Raw genomic sequence first — 24,861 nt, 5'->3', positions numbered from 1 at the left:
TTTTTTTTTTTTTTTTTTTTTTTTGCGATTTTTAAGCAACTTGAATTTTAATTCACGAAGATATGCGCCGAGTAATCGTTTCGGTTGTTTCCAATTGTCTAGGGACAATTTTGAAATATCCCTATATCGGGTCGATTATTAATTTATGAAATTCATAAGTTGGAAGGATTGAGAAGAATAAAATAAAATTGTAGTTGCGTTCCACGGTTTTTGCATAATTTATTTTTTTATTTTATCGTTGTGATTTGTCATGATTAATTCAAAAAAATTATTGAAAACGTTATCGATTCGATATATTAAGTATAATAATTTCCAATTGCTCGAGATATTATATATTATATATAATAATATCAGATACGAACGATTTCTTGTCGATGTACAATTCAATGATACACGTGATTATGAGTATATGCACACGCTTTAATTTCTCGTTTAGCTTTTCCCGCAATTACGTTTCATTTAAGACGATCGCAAGAAAAACTTTGATGGAAAAGAATGATGCGCAAAGTGACATGCTCTTTCTATTCGCCAAGAAAATTATTTCTTACTCTTAAAATTTCTACAAGAATGTTGTACATATAACGAATCATTAAATTTTAATCTGGGAAATTTGGAAAGACAAAAAATCTTGCTTTCCCATTTTTTTTTCAAAATAAATTCTTTAAAAAATCCTGACATATTAAAATATTATAAGAATACTCGCTTCCCAATGAAAAAGAAAGAAACGTAGGTCATCTAATTCGCATGACTCATCGACCCTGGCAAAATCCAATCAACGAGGGAACTTTTCAGACTTCTCAGTGTGCAAGCCATAAACTTCCATACGTTATGTAAGTCGTTTAATTGAATGCACATTGCATAAGCATATGGAAGTGTCACGGCCATCATCATCATCATCATCATCATCATCATCATCATCATCATCGTTCGATATCTTTCATCGCGTACCTGCTGACACACATGTGAAAATCGATACACGTTTTCAAGGACTGCTCGAAAAGGTAGCATCCCTTTATCCTTCTCCACTTCTGGCGAAATAACGAAGCTCGCCAGGGTACACAAGCCATTTATCCTCGAGTGTCTCTTAACCCATTTCGGGTTCGAATTAATTTTTTTCTTTTCTTCTCGATATTACATACATATTTCATTATTCGTTTGTTCTAGAGTAATAAAATATAATAGATATAGAAGTTGTGGATTTTATTCTCGTTTAAAAAATTCGATAAAGATAAAAAAAGAATTAGATTTCGAAATATCTCTATTTTATTCTATTTTTCCTGTGACAACCTGCTATTTTTATCGCAAACTGTTCAATATTTTATGCGCACGTAATTTTAAAATATAAATCAATACAAATTTTAAATTATAATTATTTTAAAATTTATTTAAGACAGTTTTGGTGGATTTACAAATCTGGGAGAAAGAAAATAAAATAAGGGAATTTGCATAAGAGAAATTGTCTCCTTTCTTCCCCCCTTCAAAAAAAAAGAATTTCGTGAAAAATTTCATAGAGAACACCGTTGAAAAGATTGTCCAATGAGAGGTGGGAAAATTGGACGGAGGAATAGAAAGTTGCACGCAATTGGGTTGATGTGCACACGTGCTCTCTCGTATCACTCGTTCCCCGACTGTCACTGATTTCCGATCCTCGAGGACGAAGAATGCCCGTGGCTGCCAGCTGCTCGCGATCCTCGATCACCTTAGCCCACCCTACTAGGATCTCTCAAACTGTCACGACCCTTCCTCCAGTTCGCATCGAACCTTCCAACCGTTCCTTCCATCCTTCTCATCCAGCTTGAACCATCCGCGATTCTCGAAATCATCGAGATCACCCTTTCCTCCGAATAGGGATTACCCTTTTAAAATTAATTTATAATCGATCATTATAAATTCTGGAATAATTCTAACATCTTTTCCTTCTGAAATTAAGTTATAATCGATTATTACAAATTCTGGAATAATTCTAAAATCTTATATCTTTCGATATCAAAACCCTTAGAAATTCTCAAAGTTTTCAATCTTCACCAAGAGTTTTTCAAAATTACATTTTCACGAAGAAGAAAAATTCCCAAAAATTACTCTCTTGTTATCCAAAAATCGTAAAACTAAATTCTTTAAACTTTCCCTATCCCGAGGAAGAAATTTTGTTTTTCCTTCCTCCCGAGAGTGAAGTGAAGAATATTAATCTGAGAAAAATGTGGTGTTCGATTTGAACCGGTCGATCGAAATTAAAATCAAAATCGAATAATCGAGTGAGCGTGTGATCGAGAGGGAAGGAATCGACATGGTGGTCTGCGTGGCAGGATTTCTCACGGGGTAGGTTGTTATCCTACAATTGTACGGGGGTGAATTTCGACGTATGATTCATCGCGTGTGATTCACGAAGCGCGAAACAGTCCCTCGAATGGTAATTGCCTGCAGCTGGTGGAACAGAAGTGGCGTTTTTCCTCGCGACCATTCACCGCGATGTTTCGTTGTAGTTATAGTTGGCAGGCTTATTTCTGGTAAATTTCTTTTCAGAATTATAACTAGTTTCGAGTGGATTTCAATTCTACTCTCGTCGAATCGTCGGAAAATTTAGATATAGAAGACGAGTAGAATAGAAAAATTTTCGTTGTTAATTCGTTTCGTCCAGAAAAGAAAAGAAAAGAAAAGAAAAAAAAAAAAAATTCGTGAAAAGTGAAATCGATCCGTAGGGATTGATTCTTTTTCTTATTAAAATATTCGTCATTAATTATCGCGTCAATTTTACCTCGTAAATGTGAATGTCGTAATGAAAACGCGTTTCAATAGAAACCAACGATTTATCTGGCCCGGCAAACGAGATCTCCGGATATCACGTTTGCCAATCACGTGGCGGGCGGATATTCAATAAACCAATGACAGTGCTCGTGTACGAACGTGTGCACGATCAAGAGCAAGATGAGTCCGCGAAACTAACCTACAAGTCTTCGACGATAACCTCATTTACACGACTTATTACAGTATATATTATGTACATATATGCTATCGAATGCATGGCAATATTCGAAATGAAAAATTCCACTCGAAATTATTCTGTACACGATTTTAAAATATCGATCGAATTAATTCTATTGTACAATTTATTATAAAATTCCTATATATATAAATACAAAATCCTGAAAGAAATTTACAATTTTGCTTCACGCTTCCATTTTTTCGAAAAATCTCGAACTAAATTCCAAATCCTCTAATCATTCTCCTGAATGAACAGTGTATCCAAGTGGAATCCGAACTTCTCTAATTTTCATTAAAATTAACATTATATATTAATTTGAAAGATCTATCCGTTTAAAATTCAAGGGATCGTAATATATCCATCGATCTTGACAACCTCTCGTAAACAACGAATCGTTAAATTCGTATGACTAACCATTTCATTTTTTTTTTTTTTTTATTACAGTTTCCCGCAAAAGATGGAAAGGCCGTCGCAGCACACGGCAAACGTGAGCCAAATGCACGGAAGTGGTATGCACGGCGTGTATTCGTCCAGCAGTCAAACATCCCTGACCACATCTTATATCACGGGCCAGTCGTACGTTCAAAGCCAGAACTACGCCCACGGTCCATACAATTCAACGTCTAACGTGAGGGTGTACACTCACGCGGGATATAATCAGCCGCAAAGCTACGGCACCATGGTGCAGGGGTATGGCGGTCAGCCACAAGCTACAGGGTATCAACAGAATCACCTTAAAAAAGGACCTGTACGTAACGGAGACGTGCTGAAGAGATGCAGGCTACAGAATGCGTAAGATCAACATCTGATTTCATCGTTCCTTCCATTTTTCTTTTTTTTTCTTTTTTTTTTTTTTTTTTATACTCACCGATCGAAAAATTAATCGACGACAAATTTGATGGCTCTCCCGTTCCTCTTTCGACGAATTTAAAAATTTGTTTCATATTTGAAAGATGGAATTTTTTTTTTTTAAATTTGAAAGAACGAGAAGATTTGGGATTTACAAGAGAGATTCTTTAAGAAAATATATATATATATATGTGTGTGTATATGTTGTTGTTAAATTTTTAATAAGATATCTTTTTTTATGAAAATTTATGAAAATTCCCGATAAAAAATCAATTGTAATACGAAACTCGTTTGTAAATCAATTTTGAAAGTGAATTAGTTGAAAAATTTTTTGATTTTCGTTAACTAAGAATTTTATACATTGATCTTTACGTTGTTTGTGGCTATTAAAAAAGAAGTGAATTTTCTCAGAACGCACGTCTTCGTTCATAGATCGATTTATAATTCAAGTTTCAACTTTTTAACTTCTTCTCTTTAGCGAAAGCTATTTCTTAATATAAACCCTGTCTAAAGAAATATTTAATAAAAAATAAAAGTCAAACAATTGTCTTGAATCTTATAGTTCAAAACTTAATTTGACTTGAAATGAATTCCATCATCTCATTACAATTTTTGGTTTTTGAAACAGATATGAATTATCTCAGGATCTGCTGGATAAACAGATAGAGATGCTGGAACGAAAATACGGCGGTGTAAAAGCGAGAAATGCTGCATTGACTATTCAAAGAGCTTTTAGGAGATACACTCTATTGAAGAAATTCGCAGCTATCACCGCCATGGCGAAAGCAGAGAAACGCCTTAGCAGAAAACTCCAAGAGACCTCGGAGAGAGTTTCAAACGCAAACGAGCACGAAAGGATGGTTTATCATAGTCAAATTTATATACAACAACCACAGACAGCAAACAGGCCAATGCCTATCAGAAGCATGTCTCTGAGAGAGAGGAGGCACGTGGAGAACTCGCAGTCACCGATACCGAGGAGCCAGAGCGGCAGGTGCGAAGTTCAAATCGGTGGTCATCCACACGCGAATCATAATATACATCAAAGTGGCAGACACACGCCTTCTCTGGCTCCCAGTCCTTGCAACAGACACCAACAATTACCACCGAGTCCATGCTGGGAGTCCAGCTCCCAGGAAAGCGGATCTAGTATGCATTATTACAATCCACAGGTAATTTACATTTCTTATCATATGATTGATTTGTTTCTTTGGAATTTGGAATTTTGAATTTGAAAAGATGAGACATTGTAAAACGTAAATTCTTTCAGTTTATTCAAATTTTAATGAAATTTGATATTTGATTTATATTGATTATTGTTATATATATTATATAATTTATATATATTATAAAATTTTAAATAGATGAAAGAAAATTAAGTTAAAATAAAATTTGATCAAAATACAATAATTTAAGATTACATTTTTTGTTTTATATTTTATTAATTAGTTATAATCGTATTTATTAGTTAAAAACAAAGAAGAGGACCAAATTCTATATCAAAAATAGAAAAAATCTTCTTGTAGAAAGTCAAATGCAAATATATCTATTAGGCAAAAGCATAACACTTATTAGGTACATGATTATATAGATTAACTAATGAATATATGCATTTATGTAAGATTTTATTAAAGATATCCATAATACATAAAAATGTCTATTATTTTTAAAAATTAAAAAATATTTATATATTGATTCTCTAGTAAATGTAGCTATATATTTATTAAATTAATAAATTTATTGTAATATATCGAATAATTTTAATTAATTCATTACTATCATATAATATGCATAGAACAAAAATATTTCTATTTTTCCTTTTAACTTTAAAGTTTATTTTGTAAAATTCGTTTATTCTACTTATATAAATATAATAACTATAAAAAGAATTATTCCTATTCTGTATTTCAGGAAACACTATGCAGCATCAGACAAGAGACACCGCCGAGAGATCTATTACGAACACCATGCACATCACCATCGACGCCTCATAATCTTCAAACACAGGTGGTTCAAAACTGGAATAGCGCTGGTCATCTTGGTTCCGCCGGTAGAACGAGAGGATCAACGAAAAAAGTACCGCCGGAAGTGCCAAAAAGAACGTCTTCCATTACATCCAGATCTATGGAACCACGTCATAATGGTCTTAGCAAAAGCGTTGAAAATGGTAGCCTAAGTTCGGTTCAGAGTTCTGGAAGCGATTCCACTAATTGCGAGAGTTCTGAAGGAGACGCTCAAAGAGGATCACCTGTATGGAAACATAAAGGAATCGTGAGTTTCTTCTATTCTGCGTCTATGATTCTTTTTTATTTCTTTAAAATCTTTTTTAAAGAAATTAATTTAATCACTTTGACATAATGACATTTAAAAAAATATAATATTGTTTTTTTTGTTATTTTCCATTATAAAAAATTTATATAGTGTGACCATTTAATTTTAAAATTAAATATTTTTGTTTTGATGAAATTTTAAAAATAAATAGATAAGCTACAAAATAAAAAGATGTAAATTAAATTAATGGTAATCAAATAATTGTACCGATTGTTCTATCATTGTAAATATATATTATAGATATAAATTCTATTTTAATATTTGCATATAATAAAGAAGATGATGTAATACTTTCATCTATATTACTATATAGATGAATACATACTAACACTACCGTTATAACTATTAATAAATAAATTGATAAATTAAGAATATAAAATTTATATATATATTATTTTATTTTTAATTTCTTTTAAATCTAACTTTATCTTTTTTTTTTATAGTCAAGTTCACCAGAGCATCAAGAATGCACTAACCATACTACAGATTCTAACGCTATGATAAATAGTGTAAAAGATCTTGGTCATTCACATGCCAGTTCCGGTTATCAACTTCCCCTCATGGACCATCCGGAAAATATACCTCAAACAAGCTATAAAGTATCGGAAACTGTTAGAAAACGCCAATATCGAGTGGGTTTAAATTTATTTAATAAGAAACCAGAACGTGGGATTAGTTATTTGATCAGAAGAGGATTCTTGGAAAATAGTCCTCAGGGTGTGGCTAGATTTTTGATTAGTAGAAAAGGATTATCCAAACAAATGATAGGAGAATATCTTGGAAATCTTCAAAATCCCTTCAATATGGCTGTACTTGAGTAAGTTTTATACTTTTATACTATGTACATTTTATTTTCTTGTGAAAAAAAATAAATAAAACTAAAAAATATAATGACACATTCAAAATTTATTTATTTATCATGACCAGTAATCGAAAACATGCAGTTCATTGCTTATTTCTTTTTCTTGTTATTATTTTTCTAAAAACGCAATTGGTTTCATTCGATTCTTTGATAGATACAAAAGATAATTCTGTAAATCGCTGTGAAAGGAATACTAAAAATGGTATTGATCTATTTACAACCAGTCGTTATGTTATTTTGACAAAAAATTTAGGTCAAGGTGGATTGGTAACAGATAACTTTATTCACGGTTGCGCAGTTACTAACATTCATGATATTAAAATAAATTTTAAGAAAATATGAAAACTAATTTTGTTCTTGAAATATAAAATAAAAAATTAACTTGAAATATCTCTAAATATTTCTAAATAATATAAATAAATAAATAGATTCTTTTATCATTAAAAGAATCATAATTTAAATTCAATTATAATTTAAATTCAAATTATAATATTATTAATTTTTTATATAATTGTATTATTTATTAATGCTTAATTATTAATTATAATATATTTTACTAATTATGATATACTTTAAAATAAAATAAAATAAAAATAATTTTTAATAATTTCTCTTTTAGATGTTTTTCGCATGAATTGGATCTATCAGGAATGCAAGTAGATGTCGCCTTGAGAAAATTTCAAGCATACTTTCGAATGCCTGGCGAAGCTCAAAAGATAGAGAGATTAATGGAGGTGTTTAGCCAACGTTATTGCCAATGCAATCCCGATGTAGTATCCAGACTACGCTCAGCGGATACTGTCTTTGTATTGGCCTTTGCAATAATCATGCTGAATACTGATTTGCATACACCAAATTTAAAACCAGAGCGTAGAATGAGGTTGGATGATTTTATCAAAAATCTTAGAGGAATAGATGATTGTGGAGATATTGATAAAGACATATTAATTGGAATTTATGAGAGAGTGAAGGAAAATGAATTTAAACCTGGCTCAGACCATGTTTCTCAAGTAATGAAAGTTCAAGCGACAATAGTTGGTAAAAAACCTAATATGGCTTTACCACATAGAAGATTAGTTTGTTACTGCAGATTGTACGAGATCCCAGATATTCACAAAAAGGAAAGACCGGGTGTACATCAACGGGAAGTATTCCTCTTCAATGATCTTCTCGTTGTGACAAAGATCTTGAGTAAGAAGAAAAACAGTGTTACTTACACATTTAGACAAAGTTTTCCATTATGCGGAATGGTGGTCACACTGTTTGAAGTTCCTCGTGAGTTTCGTATTTAAAATCATTTATATATCATATCATGATGATATATTTTTATATCAACATAATAATTAATTAAATATTTAATAATTAAATAAAAATGTTTTATTTATACTATCAAATATTTTTTTGCTTTTTTTGTTATTCTAATTTTTTTCCCCTAATGAAATATTTTATTATAATTTTTCAAGCATAAACAATTATATATTTAACAATTATATATTTATATATTATATATTATATTTTTGAACTCATTTTTGTCATCTATTATTCTCTGTTTTAATTTTTTTTTTTTTTTCAGATTATCCGTATGGAATTAGACTCTCCCAACGCGTGGATGGAAAAGTATTGGTCACATTCAATGCGAGAAACGCACACGATAGATGCAAATTTGTTGAGGATCTTAGAGAATCTATCAGTGAAATGGATGAGATGGAAACCTTACGGATTGAGACGGAACTAGAACGACAGAAAAGCAGTAGAAGCGCCAGAGGTGGTGCTGAAAATAGAGATTCTGGAGTAGCAGACGTTGAGATATGTCCTTGCCCGGGGCCTTGTTCCGAAAGATCGGAAACTACCGACATGGACACTCAATTGAAACGCTCTGCACTTAGTAATTCTCTTTTGGATATACATGAACAATGTAAATATTATTTTTCAATATTTTATATATAGATTAATTTTCCAAAAATTAATTCCAAAACGTATCGATTGAGAAGATTTAGGTAATATTTGCAATAAATCAATATAAAAAATAATTTTGAAATTTAAATGTATTTTTATATTTTTTCATAGTTGCTGGTGAAAAACCGCAGCGACGTGGAAGCGTGGGTTCACTTGATAGTGGTATGTCGATTTCTTTTCAATCTACATCTGCCAGCTCAATGAGCCAAGGCATTAAACATCCTGGACAAGTTCACTCTATACATCCAGGGACTACAATCCCTGGTGGTGTTAAAGGACTGGCTCAGCAGCCATCTTTTTTAGGAGGTCTATTCACTAAACGAGAACGAAAACTTTCACAATCGGAGGAATCCAGCCCATACAGTCGCACTACAGAAGTGTAATATATCGGTATTATCTAAAAAATAATAGACCGAATGAAATTCCTACAAAAAACATAGAGTAATATTATCTTACATAGAGTATATTTCAAATACATAGAATATAGCATTCAAAATTTCATGAGAAAATAATGTTTAAAATATTTTCTATATATTTATATATATCATAGCTTTCATTATAATGCTATTATGACTATGATATATAAATTATGTAGACTATACTAAAAATATTAAATCTCGAATATATATATTTTCTTGTGAAAACTTGAATAATATATTTCAAGTATTTGCTGCCAAACATGATTGGATAATTCAAATATCCAGTCTTCTTATTAGATGGAACACATAAATTCTTTTACTTTCGATTTTAAGGAAGCAAATGAATTTATAATGCTTTTATACGTGATTAAAGAAGCCAGCTTATCTTCAAGATAAAGGAAAAAAGACAAGTGATTCCCTAGCTGAAATTCAAAAGCGTGCTTCAGGAAGCAACGCAATAAAAGAAAAGAAGAAGAAATAAATAAAATGCAACAGGAAATAAAAAAGATCTAAAAATAAGAAAAGATCTAAGCAATTGAATGTATAAATTTATTAGATTGGGCAGGATCCAATCACAGTCAAAATAGAAAAAAAAAAGAACAAATTTGGCAAGATGATAAAAATAAAATAATTTCTATAGAGGCGCGTGTATAGTATTTATTCATTCAAAAGTGAAAAAAAAACATTGATTTGATTCATTTTTCTTATGCTATTTATAATTATTTCTAATAGAGAATTGTATTCCCTTTACGTATGTAGATAATGTTCAGTTGGTCGTAGACTTTATAACAGTTATTGATAAATCAAGATTATTAAATAATGAATTAAAAGAATTTTTTTAATAATTTAAAGAAAAATTAAAGAAAAAAAAAAAATAAAAAAGGAATCGTTTATGGAAAAAGAGTGGTTCTAGTGTAATATCGTATTCTTTTCGAATAAGTATGGACGTAGCTATACTTAAACGATTGTATATAAAAAATATATAATAGATATATAATGATAATTGTATAATTACAATGATAATGAAAATTCTGTAACAAAAATAGAACCGTAGCCTAAGAAAATTGATAAGCAATCTCCATCTCAATATTAGATGCATGTCAATGTCTAACAAATTTTTAATATTACAATAATGGACAAACAAAAATATAGCAATCTTTATAAGCATTAACATTTAAAATCGAAAAATGAGGCGTTTTTCGTTGTTGTAAAAATACATAATTAAAATGCGAATGTTTATGCAAATGCATAAATTTTCATAGAAAATATCTACAACAATAAAATATTTTTTTGAATAGAAATATTTTTTCTTTTCATAATTAAAAATATATTTTTTTATTTTGCATAATACATATGCTTTGCATATTTATATTTAACATATATAACATATGCAAAAATATATTGTATATGTTATTTATATATATGGATATATTATGTTTATATACTTAACTTTTCATTGGTTAACAAATTAATATCATTCGTAAAAAGAATTTTTTTTATTTTTATATCACTTCATATTGAAGCATATTAAAAAATATTTAAAAAAATTATTTTTTTAACGAAATCTATTTTAATTAGATACATATTTTAAAGCTAAGATATGCAGATTAAAACAATATTATTTTATATTGAAAATTTTAAGAAGACGAAAATTTATCGAATTATTTTTTTTAAATAGTCAAAAGTAATAAAATAAACTTTGAAATATATCTATTTAATTCTATGTTAATAAATAATTTAAATTTAAAAAAAGAATTGCAATTAAAATTACATAAGAACTATTTTAACATAATGAAATTAGACAAAATTTAATATTCATTAAAATTCATTTAGATATTTTGGTTCTTTTTTCATTAAACAATTCAATAAAGATATTTTAAATGAATAATTATCTAATTCATTTAAAAAATATTTCTGATGATTTCTGATGAAAAAGAATGAAATAATGAATTGTTATCTTAGAAAAATATATAGAATTTACTGCGTTAATTAAAATTTCAACTATTTTAACGAATTTATACAAAAATCGATAAATGCGCCACACAATATTACTGAAATAAATTTAAATATGTATTAATTATTAATTATTTATATTGTATCATAAAAACATTATTTTCCATATATAAATGAATTTTTATCAATAAATGTTATCAATTAACGCTATTAAATTTAGAAAAAATGCTTGTAATTTATCATAATTCAAATTAAAATATATCATAATAATTGCAAAACAAAATATTCTTAATATTTGATACATTACATGTATACATAATACATTATAATATGTATGTATTATATCTTATATTGTACATTATAAATATGTATTTTTTACAGATATACAAATTTTTTTATTCATATTTACATATTTTTCATGTATAAGTATCATATGCTTTTTACATATTTATCAAGCATAAACATTCGCAATCTTATTCGTCATGTTTCACAAATTTTGCTTGAGTGTTCGAATCTTTAAGCAATTTTTTTCTTTCCAAAGCAATGTAAGTACTAACGAAAAATTTAAATTAATCAAATAGTTGGTTTCTCGTCTCGTAATGTATAAATAATTCTCAACATCATCTTAAACAATGTTACAAGGATCTAGGATAAGTCTTTAGAAGGCTGTTTAAAGAAGAAGACAACTTATATGCCTTATATACTGCCACACCTTATTGTTAAGAGATGAGAAACTGACCGATCATTTTAAAGATTATGTAATAGAAATCTTTTTGAAGGCTACAGAATTATATTTGGAAAAATAAATAATTTGTACATAGATATATTAGCAATCGTAATATCAATTAATAATAATTATAAAAAAATTTATTAATTTCAATTCAAAATAATAAACCAATAAAATTTGATACTTGATAAATTATAATTCATTCAGAATTTAGGAATTTCTTTATATCATGTTTAACGTCATATATTTAGACGTTTAACAATTTTTGTATAAATTTTTAAATTTATTTTTGTATTACTTTAATAAAAATCTTAGAATATAACTTTTTGTAATGCTATTGACAAGCTAATATCTCTAATATCTGTTTAATATATAATTATATATATATAATTATTTATATATTATATTATTATATTATATAATTATTTATATATATATAATAAATAATATATAATTATTTATATAATATATAAATTATATTTTTTTATATTTACATAATTTAAATTCTTCAGTTATTTCAAAATTATATGATTTTGAATTAATAGCTTATTTTGACTGAAAATAAAAAAAAAATACACGTTTAAAATAAAAAGAAAAATATGTATTTGAAATAAAAGTGATAGATTTTCAGATATAGTTAAAGTTTTTTACCTTTTATATAAAATTATAGAATTTGGCTGCTATCATATTTCTTATTCTGTGCACTTATTATTTTACAAATAAAAAAATAAGTTATAATGATTACATATTAAATATTTATAAAATTTAAAAATATTTATTCATATTGTTAAAGCAAGAATTGGTATTATGTCTTACAGCTAAAAAAAACAAAATCTTGAAAACTTGAACACAACTGAAATGATTGATAGTGTTCATTATATATAAACTTCCAAACAAGTCTGTAGTCTTCAGCGTTATTAAATCTAGTCTTTCTCATCAGGAGAGTTTTCTGATTATATTATAATATTCGCGAAAGAGAATAATAATTCCATTAAAGTTTGGCAGAAAAATCTTAATATAGCTTTTAAGGATATGGTTTACAATAAAGAATGTGAGATCAATCTAATACAAACTAAAAGATCGCGTCAATTTGCGTGAATAACAAAACGAATTATTCATTTGAATTTTTGAGATAAAAAGAAATCAGCATAGAAATTTTTCTGTGATAATCTTATGAATGAAAAAAAAAAAGAAAAGACTGATTAAAAAGATCACCTTCTAAGTCGTGTTAAGAGAGAAATATTTATAAGAAAGTTTAAAAGGAAAAGAAATCATCATAAACATTCTCACAAATTCATTTATTATTTGCTGATTTCTATAAATATACATATGCGTTTCCATTTTTATTAAAAAATGACGAAATTATTCATCAATTTTTATTTCTTTCTACGAAAACAAAAAGATTTTTCGATCATATTTATAAACACAGTTCAGTGTTCTCCAAACTCGTTTCTGCATAATTATCTTATATTTTACAATAATTTTCAATTGAATTGTATAAAAGTAAAGCGGAAGATCTCACATATACATAGTTAAGTAAAAGATATAAATTTCAATTTGACATTAGTAAAATTAGTAAAAAATATTACCAAAGTAGAAATATTATAAATTCCATTAGAATAACTTCAAAAAAAAATCGGAACAGTTTGGGAATCGCAAGAACAAAAAAAAAAGTAGTAGCATTACATATAAAGCAATATAATATTAAAAATTATCATTAATATGAATTTAATATATATTCATGAATTTACAATAATATTGTTAAATTTGATTCAATTTGACGCGATCTTCAAAAAATAACTTGTAAAAATAATATCGATAAACTTTTATGCATTAAAAAAAAATATTTGATGAGAAAGTAAATAACTATATTATTAATTAAGAAATAACAATCGCTCTCCATACGAAAGTATCGCCTCCTTTGTTAATCTAATCTGCTGTATGCACATTGTGTTAATAAAGAACTGAGTCTGAAACAAATTTAACCAGCTTTATTTTTGTTAAATGAAATATAACAAATCATTGAAAAAAAATTACTATTTTTATTTATTAATGATTAGCAATTTTAATAATTTTGTATACATTTTTTTTATTTTTTTTGTTTTAAAGTTGTACTTCTGTTACAGTATGATGTGAAGAAATAGAAAAAAATCATAATTTTTTAAAATTCTAAGGCATTTACATCTATTTATATGTGTTGAATTATGTATTTATGTAGAATTACACTGATTAGATTAATTGAAATGAATAAAAAATAATTGAATCAAATAATTATTGAAATAATTAAAGTTCAATTATTTAATTTTAAAATTAAACATAAATAGCATTGAAGAAAAAAAATGTTTAAAATTTATTCTAAATTAAAAAACAAGAAAATTTAATGTTTCCTTCGTTTATCACGATCATCTCTCCGTTGTTCCCGTTCATCTTTACGTTTTGTAGTTGTAGTAGTAGAACTGCTTGCACGTTTGGCTTGCTTCAAGAACTGATCTAAACCAAAAGGATCTTCTTCGTCTTTCTCAAACTGAACTGGCCCTGATCGTGTCGTCGATCTATCAGTTCCACTGAATTCCTTATCCGGAACAAACCTAAAATTATAAAAAAAATATTTTATTATAAAAATATTTAATTCAAGCATTCTTTTCTATCATTTTAACTGCTTCTAAAGATATTTATTAATTTAATCAACAAAAAAAAATACCTGTTCGTCTTAACAAGCTTTTCCAAATCATCCCCATAAGTATCTTTATCGATATTTTTACTGGGACGATATATATGCGAACCAATAGAGTTAGAATCTTTCCAGGGTTTATCATAAACATTATATTCGTCATCATGACCAAATCCACTATCCATTCCTTTGCTAGTATTAAATAATCGTTGATCGAATTGTGCTTCTCCACTATTTGGAATACTTTTTGCTGGTAAACCAAGTGCAATCTGTTCACTGATATCTCGTTCTCTTTCACGTTGCAATCTAGAACGCTTATCAGGTGCAGCACGCGCTAAGTTCCGCTCTCGAGCTCGATCTTTATGTCGTTCTTGTCTAAGTTGATCTCTTTCCCGTGACTCTTCCGATTTTTCTATATAATACAAAAAAAATATAAACTATTAAAGTTTTGATATTAAACTTGTTTTCAATATATTAATATATAAATAAAATTATAAATACACAAATATATAAATGAATATTATATAAAATATATAAAATGTACAAACCCATTGCAGCTGATTTCAATCCAGCACGCTCTTCTCTGGCTTTTTGAGCTAATTGTCTTAAATGGTCTTCTTTCTTTTCTTTTTCTTTTTGAGCTAATTTTTTCTCAAGCTGTGCTCGCATCTCTACTGCTTCTCGAGCTTTTCTATCTGCGATATAAAGAGCCTCGGCTAGCTTAGCAAAATTTTCATTTATGTGAACCTGTTGCAATCCACGACCGTCTGCAGCTAGACGTTTATCAAGAGGTATTGTATATCCCTAAAAATAAATTTTTTATTTATAAAATTTCAACTATTGACAATATAAGAAATGATTTACTTTTGCATTCTTCCAATTACTAATACAAGGTGGTATTTTCCATTCTTTCTGTTCTTTTACTGTTACTTTCCTTGTAGGCGAGTGCATAACAGGTGCTGGAGGTGATGGAGGTCCTCGTGGTATTTTCTTGTTAATTCTATTAAGTTAAATATTATATTATTCATAATATAAGAAATAATTTTTAATGATTTAGAAGTATTAGATTTTTTAAATTTAATATTTAAAATATAATTCATGCAATGCTTTGTTCCAAATAAATTCATATTATAAAACTTACTTAAATTTAGGTGGTTCTAAAGGATCTATCTGAGCTTCAACCATTCTAATTACTCTCTGTTTAGCTCCAGAATTAAATGATTGTCCTTGTTGTGATGGTGTGTATCGAATATATTGTGCTGGTGCTTGTTTCTCTGCACATCTTACTGGCATTGCTGCAGCTATTTTTGATCTTGTTATTTTTTCCAAAGCTTTCTTAGTTTTCTCTGTCAGTTCCTCAATCTCTTCATTTGGTGGACGCTGTAAACTAGGATCTTCTTCACTTGTAATTTCTGAAGGTAATAAGTCACTCAATTTACTATAAACAATCTGTAAAAAAATATAAAATAAAATAAAGATAAATCAAGTAGTATTTATGTAAAAGAAGAAATGCATTGCATTACCTTATCTTTAGAATGACCTTGTCTAGCAATAACATCATATTTCACTTTCCCCTGAGCATCAAGCTGAACTGCTAAAGCATTACTGGTTGTTTCTTTTCCTTTCATTCCCATTCCAAGTGGATATTGGGCCACATGAATTTCTGGGAATGCTCCACCATCTCCAAAATCCTAGAACCAATTCAATAAAAAAAATATAAAAAAAACTAAAAAAAGTTACTCTTATTATTAATATATATATAAAATATTAATTACTTCTGGATTTCTTGGTACCCATCCTTTACGTTGACCATATGGTGGAGCAGTAATAACTGCTTTAACAAGAGCAGATACAGGTCTTTGCCGTAATTTTTGTTCTCGTGCTTCATCCTCTCTGTCCCATACAACCTGCGATGGTGCAGGTAATAAACTATAATAAAAATTATTTATAAATTTTTATTATTTATATAATTTAATAAATAATATATTTAATAAAATTATAAAAAAAACATTTGTAAATACTAAAATTATTATAATAATTATAAAAATTTAGATACAATTATATCTTTTATTCTATTTAACAAATATCAAACTTTATTGAAATAATAATAACTAAAATGCATTATTCGAAAAATTATAGAATTTAAGATATTTTGCATAATATATGTACAATATAAAATTATTGCAATAATAATACAAATTCAGATTACATCTTTTATTTTATTTAACAAGTAAAACTTTTTTAAACTTTATTTAAATACATTAAAATGTATTATTCGAATAATTATAATACTTCAAATATTTTACATAATAAAAATTGTATAATACAAAACTTGATACATAATAAAAAATAATTTTGAAATAATTATTAACCTTGTTAGCGACATTTCATTAATCGTAAAACGTAGTAATATCACTTATTATGGGAACATTTATGTATGTACTAAGCAAGTTACTTATCATAACAACGAAAATAGATATAAGTTAAAAAATAATGCATCACTGTAAAAAAATTCCCTAGAACTTAATTTAATAAAATCTCTATAAAATTCCAATGCAATGTTTATTTTATATTTTTTAAAATATAAAAGAAAAAATTTTTTATTTTTAAAATCTCAAAAGAATTCTCAATAAGAATTGAATTTTTGATTTAACTTATTTTTTAATAAATAATAATTAATTTTATTAAAGTTCTTTATCCGAAATGCAATTTGATATATATAATATTTCTATTGTCCAATCAGTTTGAGCAAAAACTTGTTAATATAATTCGCAAAAATTTCTAATAATGCAAAATTTTATATGCAAATAATTTTTAAACCTATTGAATTTCGAAATAATTAAAAACATCATTTTATATTTATTTTATATCAAAATCTATAAAAATACATTTTTAAAAAGGCATTTTAAAAAATTTTAAGATTCCAAATTATAATTTACTTAATTGATCTAATTTTTCATATAATATAATGTTAATATAATGTTACAAAAACAATCGTAAAAACAAATTTATTGAAGATCTTTTATTTATACGAATTATATATAATAAATAATAATAAAATAATCACAGCCATGATTTAAAAAATAAATAAAGAACTATTTATATTATTTCTATTAAAATATTTCATTAAAATATAATATATTTTTATGCTAATTGATCATTGAATAAATTTTCGATAGGACGTTACTACATCTACCTTCTACTTTAATTTTTGCAAGGTTATCTACTCTAGTTTTTCCAATATTTAATATAGCTATAGGTTTTCCAATATTATTAGCTTGTAATGCTATTCGATAGCTAGAAAATGTAGTTAATGTAGTACCTATAATTAAAAGGGAATCTGAATGTTCAATATTATATTTTATATTTTCTACAATTTGATGTGGAACATTATCACCAAAGAAAATTATATCTGGTTTAAGAATACCATCACATTTTTCACATGTTGGAACTTTAAATGTTTTTACTTGCTCCTAAAATATAAATCATTTAAATTAACTTTCTTTAAATTATATTTGAATTTTTTGAATTATTTATTATATCATTTACTTGTGTCAATTCCACATCTCCATCAGGTCTGATCATTTGACTAGTTACTGTCATATTTGGATTAATTCTATCAAAAATATCTTGCAAATAATATCTACATATTCTTTCATTACATTTAAGGCACATTACTCTAAATGCTGTTCCATGTAATTCTATCACTTTTTTGCTTCCTGCTTTCGTATGCAAATTATCAACATTTTGAGTAATAATATATCTTATTTTATTTGCATTTTCTAATTTCGTTAATATTTTATGTGTATTATTTGGTTTGATAGAAGAAAATCTATAAAATTAATATTTTTTTAAAATATTAAAGTTATATAATATTTTAAAATCATTTTCATCAAAAAAATTACAACCTTGGCCAACCTATATAATTTCTAGCCCAATATCGTCTTCTAATAGCATCACTATTACAAAAATCTTTATAAAGAACTGGTTTATGATTACTTCTTGCATAAAGACCAACACCTTGAGATCTATAATCAGGAATACCACTTTCTGTAGATATTCCTGCTCCTGTTAGTACACATATATTATCATGACTATCAATAAAATCTTTTAACTTCAATAAATATGAATCTTTTGTAGGTTCGCATTTAGGAACAAATGAAAAATCTGATATATATCTTTTACCTATAATATAATTTCAATAATAATTTATATTATCAATATAAATTAGTAATATAAATTAATATCTACTTAAATAAAATAATTAAATATAATTAATTAATATTAAAATAACTTACACAATAAGGTTATTATACTAGCACTTTTATATGATCTCATACATATAATATTCATTGTAAAGAATGAAATCTTTTATGCTTATGATAATTATATTAAAAATATTAAAAATATTAATTTTACAATTTCATTTAAAATTAATTTCATCAATCGTTATTTTATTTATTATAATAACTTATATGATGTAATTCTTTAACATTAAAAATATTATTGAAAACATATTTCTGCATATACAACTATGATAAATATTTAAAAATCTTTATTTAATTTATTATTAATTTTATATATTTATATATATATATTATTATTAATTTATATATTTTTTTCATAAATCGTAATTCATAAATCGTTATATATTTAAAAGACGAGCATAATATACTGTTTTTTCTACTACTAAAAGTTTCTTGTTGAAGTCAAACGTTGCATCGTATCACATGATGTTTTTACATAATATAGAAATGTAGAAATAATGTTATATATTCTTCTTCTGCAGAAATTCATAGAAAAATTGAGTTATTTCTAGTATATTATATTCATTCGACAATTATAATTTTAAAAATAATAAAAAAAAAAAAATTAATTGGGAAAAAAAATAACATTATAATTATAATTTTGACATTTATTTTATCAAAGTAATATAAGATATGTCGATATCATGTCATATGTAAAAGTTGAAATTACAATTTGAAATTACAATTTGTCGAAAAAAATATTCTTCAATGAATCGATAGAATATGAAGAATCACTAAAATAAAACATATATACGTTAATAAAAATATACAATTGTAAATTTGTAATAAATAAAACATTTTTGTATTAACTTATATAATCACAGTATTAAATATTATGATTTTTGTTATTGAAAAAATTAGATATTAAATTAGCATTAAATTTGCAACAATATTATAATAATGAAAATCATGTGAAACTTTACTATTATGTTTATGATTTATAACATTAAAACTTATGTTTATGATTTATAACATACGCATTTTAATTTTTAAAAAAATAATAAGAACAGTATGTGTAGAAAAAAATTATTTGTTTAATTATAAAATTGTTTAATAATTAATAATAAAATTATTAATTATTAATTATAAAATGAAATAGTTTTTGTAAATTTACTTTTTATTCTATTATGATTTATTAATAAATTATTTTTTTATAATGCAATTACAAATTAATATGTTAATATGTTTGTATCATTATAAATAATTATTTAAAAATTATTTACAAATAAATATATAATTTTACTTGTACGTAATTGCTTGTAACAATAGTGTCTAATTCACTATTTTAAAATATATTTTGTCCACAAGTAACTACATTTTATGTTCAACTTTATTTTACTCATAGATTTTTATACATAAGTCATATATATATATATGATCTAAAGATTCATTGTTCATGGTAGTGCATTTTTATTAAAGATTGTTTTTAAATCAAAATTTAAGATTAAATTAATAAATTAGAAAAATGTTTTTCTTAAATTAAATATTGTTATTAATAGCATTATAAAATATTATTTAATGAATTTTTCAATTTTCAATGACAAATATTATAACTTTCAGAAACTAAAAGTTCCTAGAATAGTTAATAATCTATATTATTCAGATGAGAAGCCATTGATGAAAGTTACGTATTGAAAGACTACATACTTTTAATACACTATAAATTATTTTTATTATATCTTTGAAATGGCTGCAATTAGTTTGTTAAATCCCAAAGCTGAATTTGCTAGAGCCGCTCAAGCGTTGGCCGTTAATATATCTGCCGCAAAAGGAATTCAGGATGTAATGAAAACGAATCTTGGACCGAAAGGCACCATGAAGATGTACGTATATTAATGTTCACGTGTAAATTTAACAATTGTTTAAGTTATTTAATTATTAAAATTACTTTATTTAACTTATGTAAGTTATTAACTTATATAAAATTAAACACACAAAAAATTAAATAAGATATATAAAATTATAAAAAAATTTTATATTTATTATTTTATATAACAATTATATACATATGAAAAATTATGTAGATTTATATATTATTAAGTAAGAGTGATTTTTCTATAAAATATTGATAATTATGAAATATAAAAATTCTCAAAAAATTTACAAATCAATAATTTATAATTATAGAATTTTTATAATTATAATATAGAATGTTTTATATAGAAAGTTAGAATATTTTAAAATTATAAAATATTTTTATCAGTTCCAAAAATTTAATATAAATCTTTTTCTTTTCTTTAAATTTGCATTATTTCTCTTTTTTTCCCTTTCTATCTTTATCTCTTGGATTTTTAAGATTTTTTTTTTTCAGATTTATTTCAAGTAAAATCTGTAATTTAATATATCTGAAATAATACATGAACATACATTTATTAATCGTATCTTTAATATATATTTTTTATTGTAATACATATTTAAAATTTCAATTTCTGTTCAAAATATTGATATAATTTTGATCTTATTTTTTTAAGGCTTGTTTCTGGTGCAGGTGATATTAAAATCACAAAAGATGGAAATGTATTATTACATGAAATGCAAATTCAACATCCAACAGCTTCTTTAATTGCTAAAGCATCTACTGCTCAAGATGATATTACTGGAGATGGTACAACTAGTACTGTTTTGATTATTGCAGAACTTTTAAAACAAGCTGATATTTATATTTCTGAAGGTCTTCATCCTAGAGTGCTTACAGAAGGTTTTGAATTAGCTAGAATCAAAACTTTAGAAGTATTAGATTCTCTGAAAATACCAATTGAGCCTTCAAAAGAAAACTTAATGAATGTTGCTAGAACATCACTTAGAACTAAGATCCATCCATCTATAGCTGATAAATTGACAGAAATATGTGTGGATGCAGTTTTGGCTATTAGACAAAAAGATCAGGAAATCGATTTACACATGATTGAATTAATGGAAATGCAACATAGAACTGCAGCAGATACTAGTTTGATTCTTGGTATTGTAACTGATCATGGATCTAGACATCCAGATATGCCTAAAAGAGTAGAAAATGCTTACATATTGACTTGTAATGTTAGTTTAGAATATGAAAAGAGTGAGGTAAATGAATTAATTTAAAAGAAGGATTTATCATATTTATATTATAATTTATAATATATATATTTATATATATTCAAATAATGAAATAATATTTATTATAAAGGTAAACAGTGGATTCTTTTACAAAACTGCTGAAGAACGAGAGAAATTAGTCGCTGCTGAGCGTGAATTTATTGATAATCGAGTAAAAAAAATAATTGAACTAAAAAAGAAATTATGCGATGGAACGGATAAATCATTCGTCGTTATAAATCAAAAAGGCATTGATCCACCATCTTTGGATATGCTTGCTCGAGAAAACATTTTAGCTTTGCGTAGAGCAAAACGTAGAAATATGGAACGTTTAGCACTGGCTTGTGGTGGAACAGCTATGAATTCTTTTGATGATATAAAGGAAGAACATTTAGGATGGGCTGGACTTGTATATGAACATGTATTGGTAAATATTTTTTATAATTTTGATATAATGCATAGTAATTATTTTGTTAATAATAATATTATTTAGCAAAATAAAAAACATTTTTTTATTTTTTATATTTTTATAGGGAGAGACAAAATATACATTTATTGAAGAATGCAAGAAACCAAATTCTGTAACAATTCTATTGAAGGTAAAATTGTAAATAAATTAAATTAGTGAGTTTTTTTTTATTTTTATTTTTAATTTTAATTTTAATATAAAAAATTTTTTAGGGACCAAATAAATATACTTTGGAACAATTAAAAGATGCTGTAAGAGATGGTCTAAGAGCTATTAAAAATGCTATTGATGATTGTGCTGTTATTCCTGGTGCTGGTGCTTTTGAAGTAGCTGCTAGTGAAACACTCCACCAATATAAAGAAAAAGTAAAAGGAAAACAACGTTTAGGTGTACAAGCTTATGCGGAAGCTATACTCATCATTCCAAAAACTCTTGGTAAAAATTTTTTGAATTAATTTTATTGTTACTTTATATAACTTATTAAAGTTTATTTTAATATTCATAATAATAATCATTTAGCTGTAAACAGTGGATTTGATGCACAAGATACAATTGTTAAATTATTAGAAGAAAGATCTGCATTGGGTGAAGCAGTAGGATTAGATATTTCTACAGATGAAGCATTAAAACCCACGGATGCTGGTATTTATGATAATTACAATGTGAAAAAGCAAATTATTAATTCATGGTAAGCATACTTATAAAATTCTATTTAAATTAAAATGGAATTTACTATAACAATTTATTATTATATTTTTTCTGAAATATGCATTTAATTTTTATTTATAGCACGATCATCGCCAGTAATCTTCTTTTAGTAGATGAAATTATGAGAGCAGGATTATCTTCTTTAAAAGGTTAAATTAAAACAAATTTTTCATGATTTTCATGATTTAAAGTTCTTTCATTTAATTTAAATTTTATATATGCTCGATTTTTATAAATCTGCGTAATTTTTGAATTTATTTGCTTTGAATAACAAAAGAATTTTACTTTTATTTTTTTTGCTCAGCATAAAAAATAAAAGTACTTTAAATAGAAAAAATACAGTACTTTTATAACATTTAAAAATGATAAAAATATTTATTCTTGAACTTTTTATTATTCATTAAAATGTATAATTCCAGATTACAAGATATTCATCTCGATTTATTGTAATAATTAATGATATAAATAAAAAAAATTAATTATATAAATATTATTTTCTTAATTTTAAATTTTAAGTAATTGTGTTATAAAAAATGTAAAATAGAAATGATGACCACTATTATTATAAAAATCAAAAATATTTATGTGAAATTTTATATTTACAATTTTACAATATTTACAGTATTTTTCTTATAACTACTTACAGGACATTCAGTCTTGTTTTTTTATTTTACGTTCGATATTAAAAAAGATTGATTTTAAAAATATTAAGCAAAAACCTATGTGCAAAATATGTATTTTATATACATGGTTTTTGTTCGAGATAATATATCAAATATGATATAATTATTAACATGTAAAATTCTTACTTATCGATACTTTCATAAAAAGAAATTATAACTTTTAAATCTTACAAAATAAATTTGTAAATAAATATTGTGTTATTATTTATATAATCGATAATTATTTTCAATATCGATAAATATAAAATTTCAAATGTTAAATTTATTTCATTGATTTCTCACACATTTTTATAAAATTATTTTTAATTTTACTATACTACTTACTCTTGCGTTGAGATAATTAATATTTTTTATAAACAATTTAACAAACGTTTCAAATTAATGAAACATAGAAATTATTCGATATTAAATATAAGTACTTAAAAATAACATTACATATTATAATAATACTATTTGTAGAAAAAAAACATGTTTACACAAAAGATTTTTCAAAATAAATCAATTTAATAATTTATCTTTTCGAATTATTTAACTAATGAATATTAATATATTTTTATTTATAATTTTTAATTTTTCATTTTGATTTTTAAGATAATTTTTTATCAGTATTACATTACACGTTATTATTTATAAAAAAAAAACGAATATTTATATTGAGAAAGTTTACATATTTCAAAATAAATTAATTTAATAATTCATTTTTTCGAATTATCTAAAATTATCTCTGATTTCAATATATTTTTAATATTATATATTTATAATATTATAATTTTGCATTTTAATTTTTAGGATAATTTTTCATAAAATCAATATGGCACAATTTATCTTCTTAGTTAACAAATTTTTATAATTTTTTTAGAATTAAAAATAT

At 25.4% G+C, this 24,861-nt stretch overlaps 4 protein-coding genes across 7 annotated transcripts in view; 2 read left to right on the top strand and 2 right to left on the bottom strand.

Annotated features, from left to right (window-relative positions):
* LOC102670652 (IQ motif and SEC7 domain-containing protein 2) overlaps positions 1-9,891 on the top strand; it is a 79,000-nt gene extending 69,109 nt beyond the window's left edge. For 2 of the 4 annotated variants that reach the window (XM_006607697.2, XM_006607698.2), the window contains exons 3-9: positions 3,425-3,772; positions 4,458-5,001; positions 5,741-6,100; positions 6,604-6,977; positions 7,642-8,297; positions 8,596-8,937; positions 9,090-9,891. In XM_006607697.2, coding sequence (XP_006607760.1) covers positions 3,425-3,772; positions 4,458-5,001; positions 5,741-6,100; positions 6,604-6,977; positions 7,642-8,297; positions 8,596-8,937; positions 9,090-9,361 — 2,896 coding nt within the window. In that variant the 3' untranslated portion in view covers positions 9,362-9,891. The remainder of the gene's footprint in view (positions 1-3,424; positions 3,773-4,457; positions 5,002-5,740; positions 6,101-6,603; positions 6,978-7,641; positions 8,298-8,595; positions 8,938-9,089) is intronic. The other 2 variants (XM_006607700.2, XM_006607699.2) reach the window with 2 other exon arrangements.
* Positions 1-17,271, bottom strand: part of LOC102671154 (puff-specific protein Bx42) — a 19,989-nt gene extending 2,718 nt beyond the window's left edge. The window contains exons 1-9 of the mRNA XM_006607702.2: positions 17,121-17,271; positions 16,524-16,677; positions 16,272-16,439; positions 15,890-16,197; positions 15,613-15,748; positions 15,297-15,552; positions 14,779-15,160; positions 14,447-14,665; positions 4,372-4,377 (exon numbers count right to left, since the gene is read on the bottom strand). Coding sequence (XP_006607765.1) covers positions 14,455-14,665; positions 14,779-15,160; positions 15,297-15,552; positions 15,613-15,748; positions 15,890-16,197; positions 16,272-16,439; positions 16,524-16,677; positions 17,121-17,134 — 1,629 coding nt within the window. The 5' untranslated portion in view covers positions 17,135-17,271 and the 3' untranslated portion in view covers positions 4,372-4,377; positions 14,447-14,454. The remainder of the gene's footprint in view (positions 1-4,371; positions 4,378-14,446; positions 14,666-14,778; positions 15,161-15,296; positions 15,553-15,612; positions 15,749-15,889; positions 16,198-16,271; positions 16,440-16,523; positions 16,678-17,120) is intronic.
* Positions 17,272-17,759: 488 nt separating this feature from the next.
* On the bottom strand, positions 17,760-19,183 carry LOC102671294 (NAD-dependent protein deacylase Sirt4-like). The gene is made up of 4 exons (XM_006607703.2): positions 19,047-19,183; positions 18,657-18,933; positions 18,298-18,580; positions 17,760-18,221 (listed from the first exon to the last, which is right to left on the bottom strand). The coding sequence occupies exons 1-4, from the start codon at positions 19,099-19,101 to the stop codon at positions 17,898-17,900; spliced, it is 939 nt and encodes a 312-aa protein (XP_006607766.1). The 5' UTR covers positions 19,102-19,183; the 3' UTR covers positions 17,760-17,897.
* A 1,420-nt stretch (positions 19,184-20,603) lies between these two features.
* On the top strand, positions 20,604-23,795 carry LOC102671430 (T-complex protein 1 subunit zeta). Its single transcript, XM_006607704.2, has 7 exons — positions 20,604-20,878; positions 21,527-22,118; positions 22,222-22,557; positions 22,664-22,729; positions 22,812-23,034; positions 23,119-23,287; positions 23,389-23,795. The coding sequence occupies exons 1-7, from the start codon at positions 20,742-20,744 to the stop codon at positions 23,459-23,461; spliced, it is 1,596 nt and encodes a 531-aa protein (XP_006607767.1). The 5' UTR covers positions 20,604-20,741; the 3' UTR covers positions 23,462-23,795.
* Positions 23,796-24,861: the final 1,066 nt, after the last annotated feature.

The sequence above is a fragment of the Apis dorsata genome, unplaced genomic scaffold, assembly GCF_000469605.1.
Source record: "Apis dorsata unplaced genomic scaffold, Apis dorsata 1.3 scaffold_10, whole genome shotgun sequence".
Classification (NCBI taxonomy): Eukaryota; Metazoa; Arthropoda; class Insecta; order Hymenoptera; family Apidae; genus Apis; species Apis dorsata.
The sequence above is the reverse complement of the archived record's forward strand: the minus strand, read 5'-3'. Positions and strand labels throughout refer to the sequence as shown.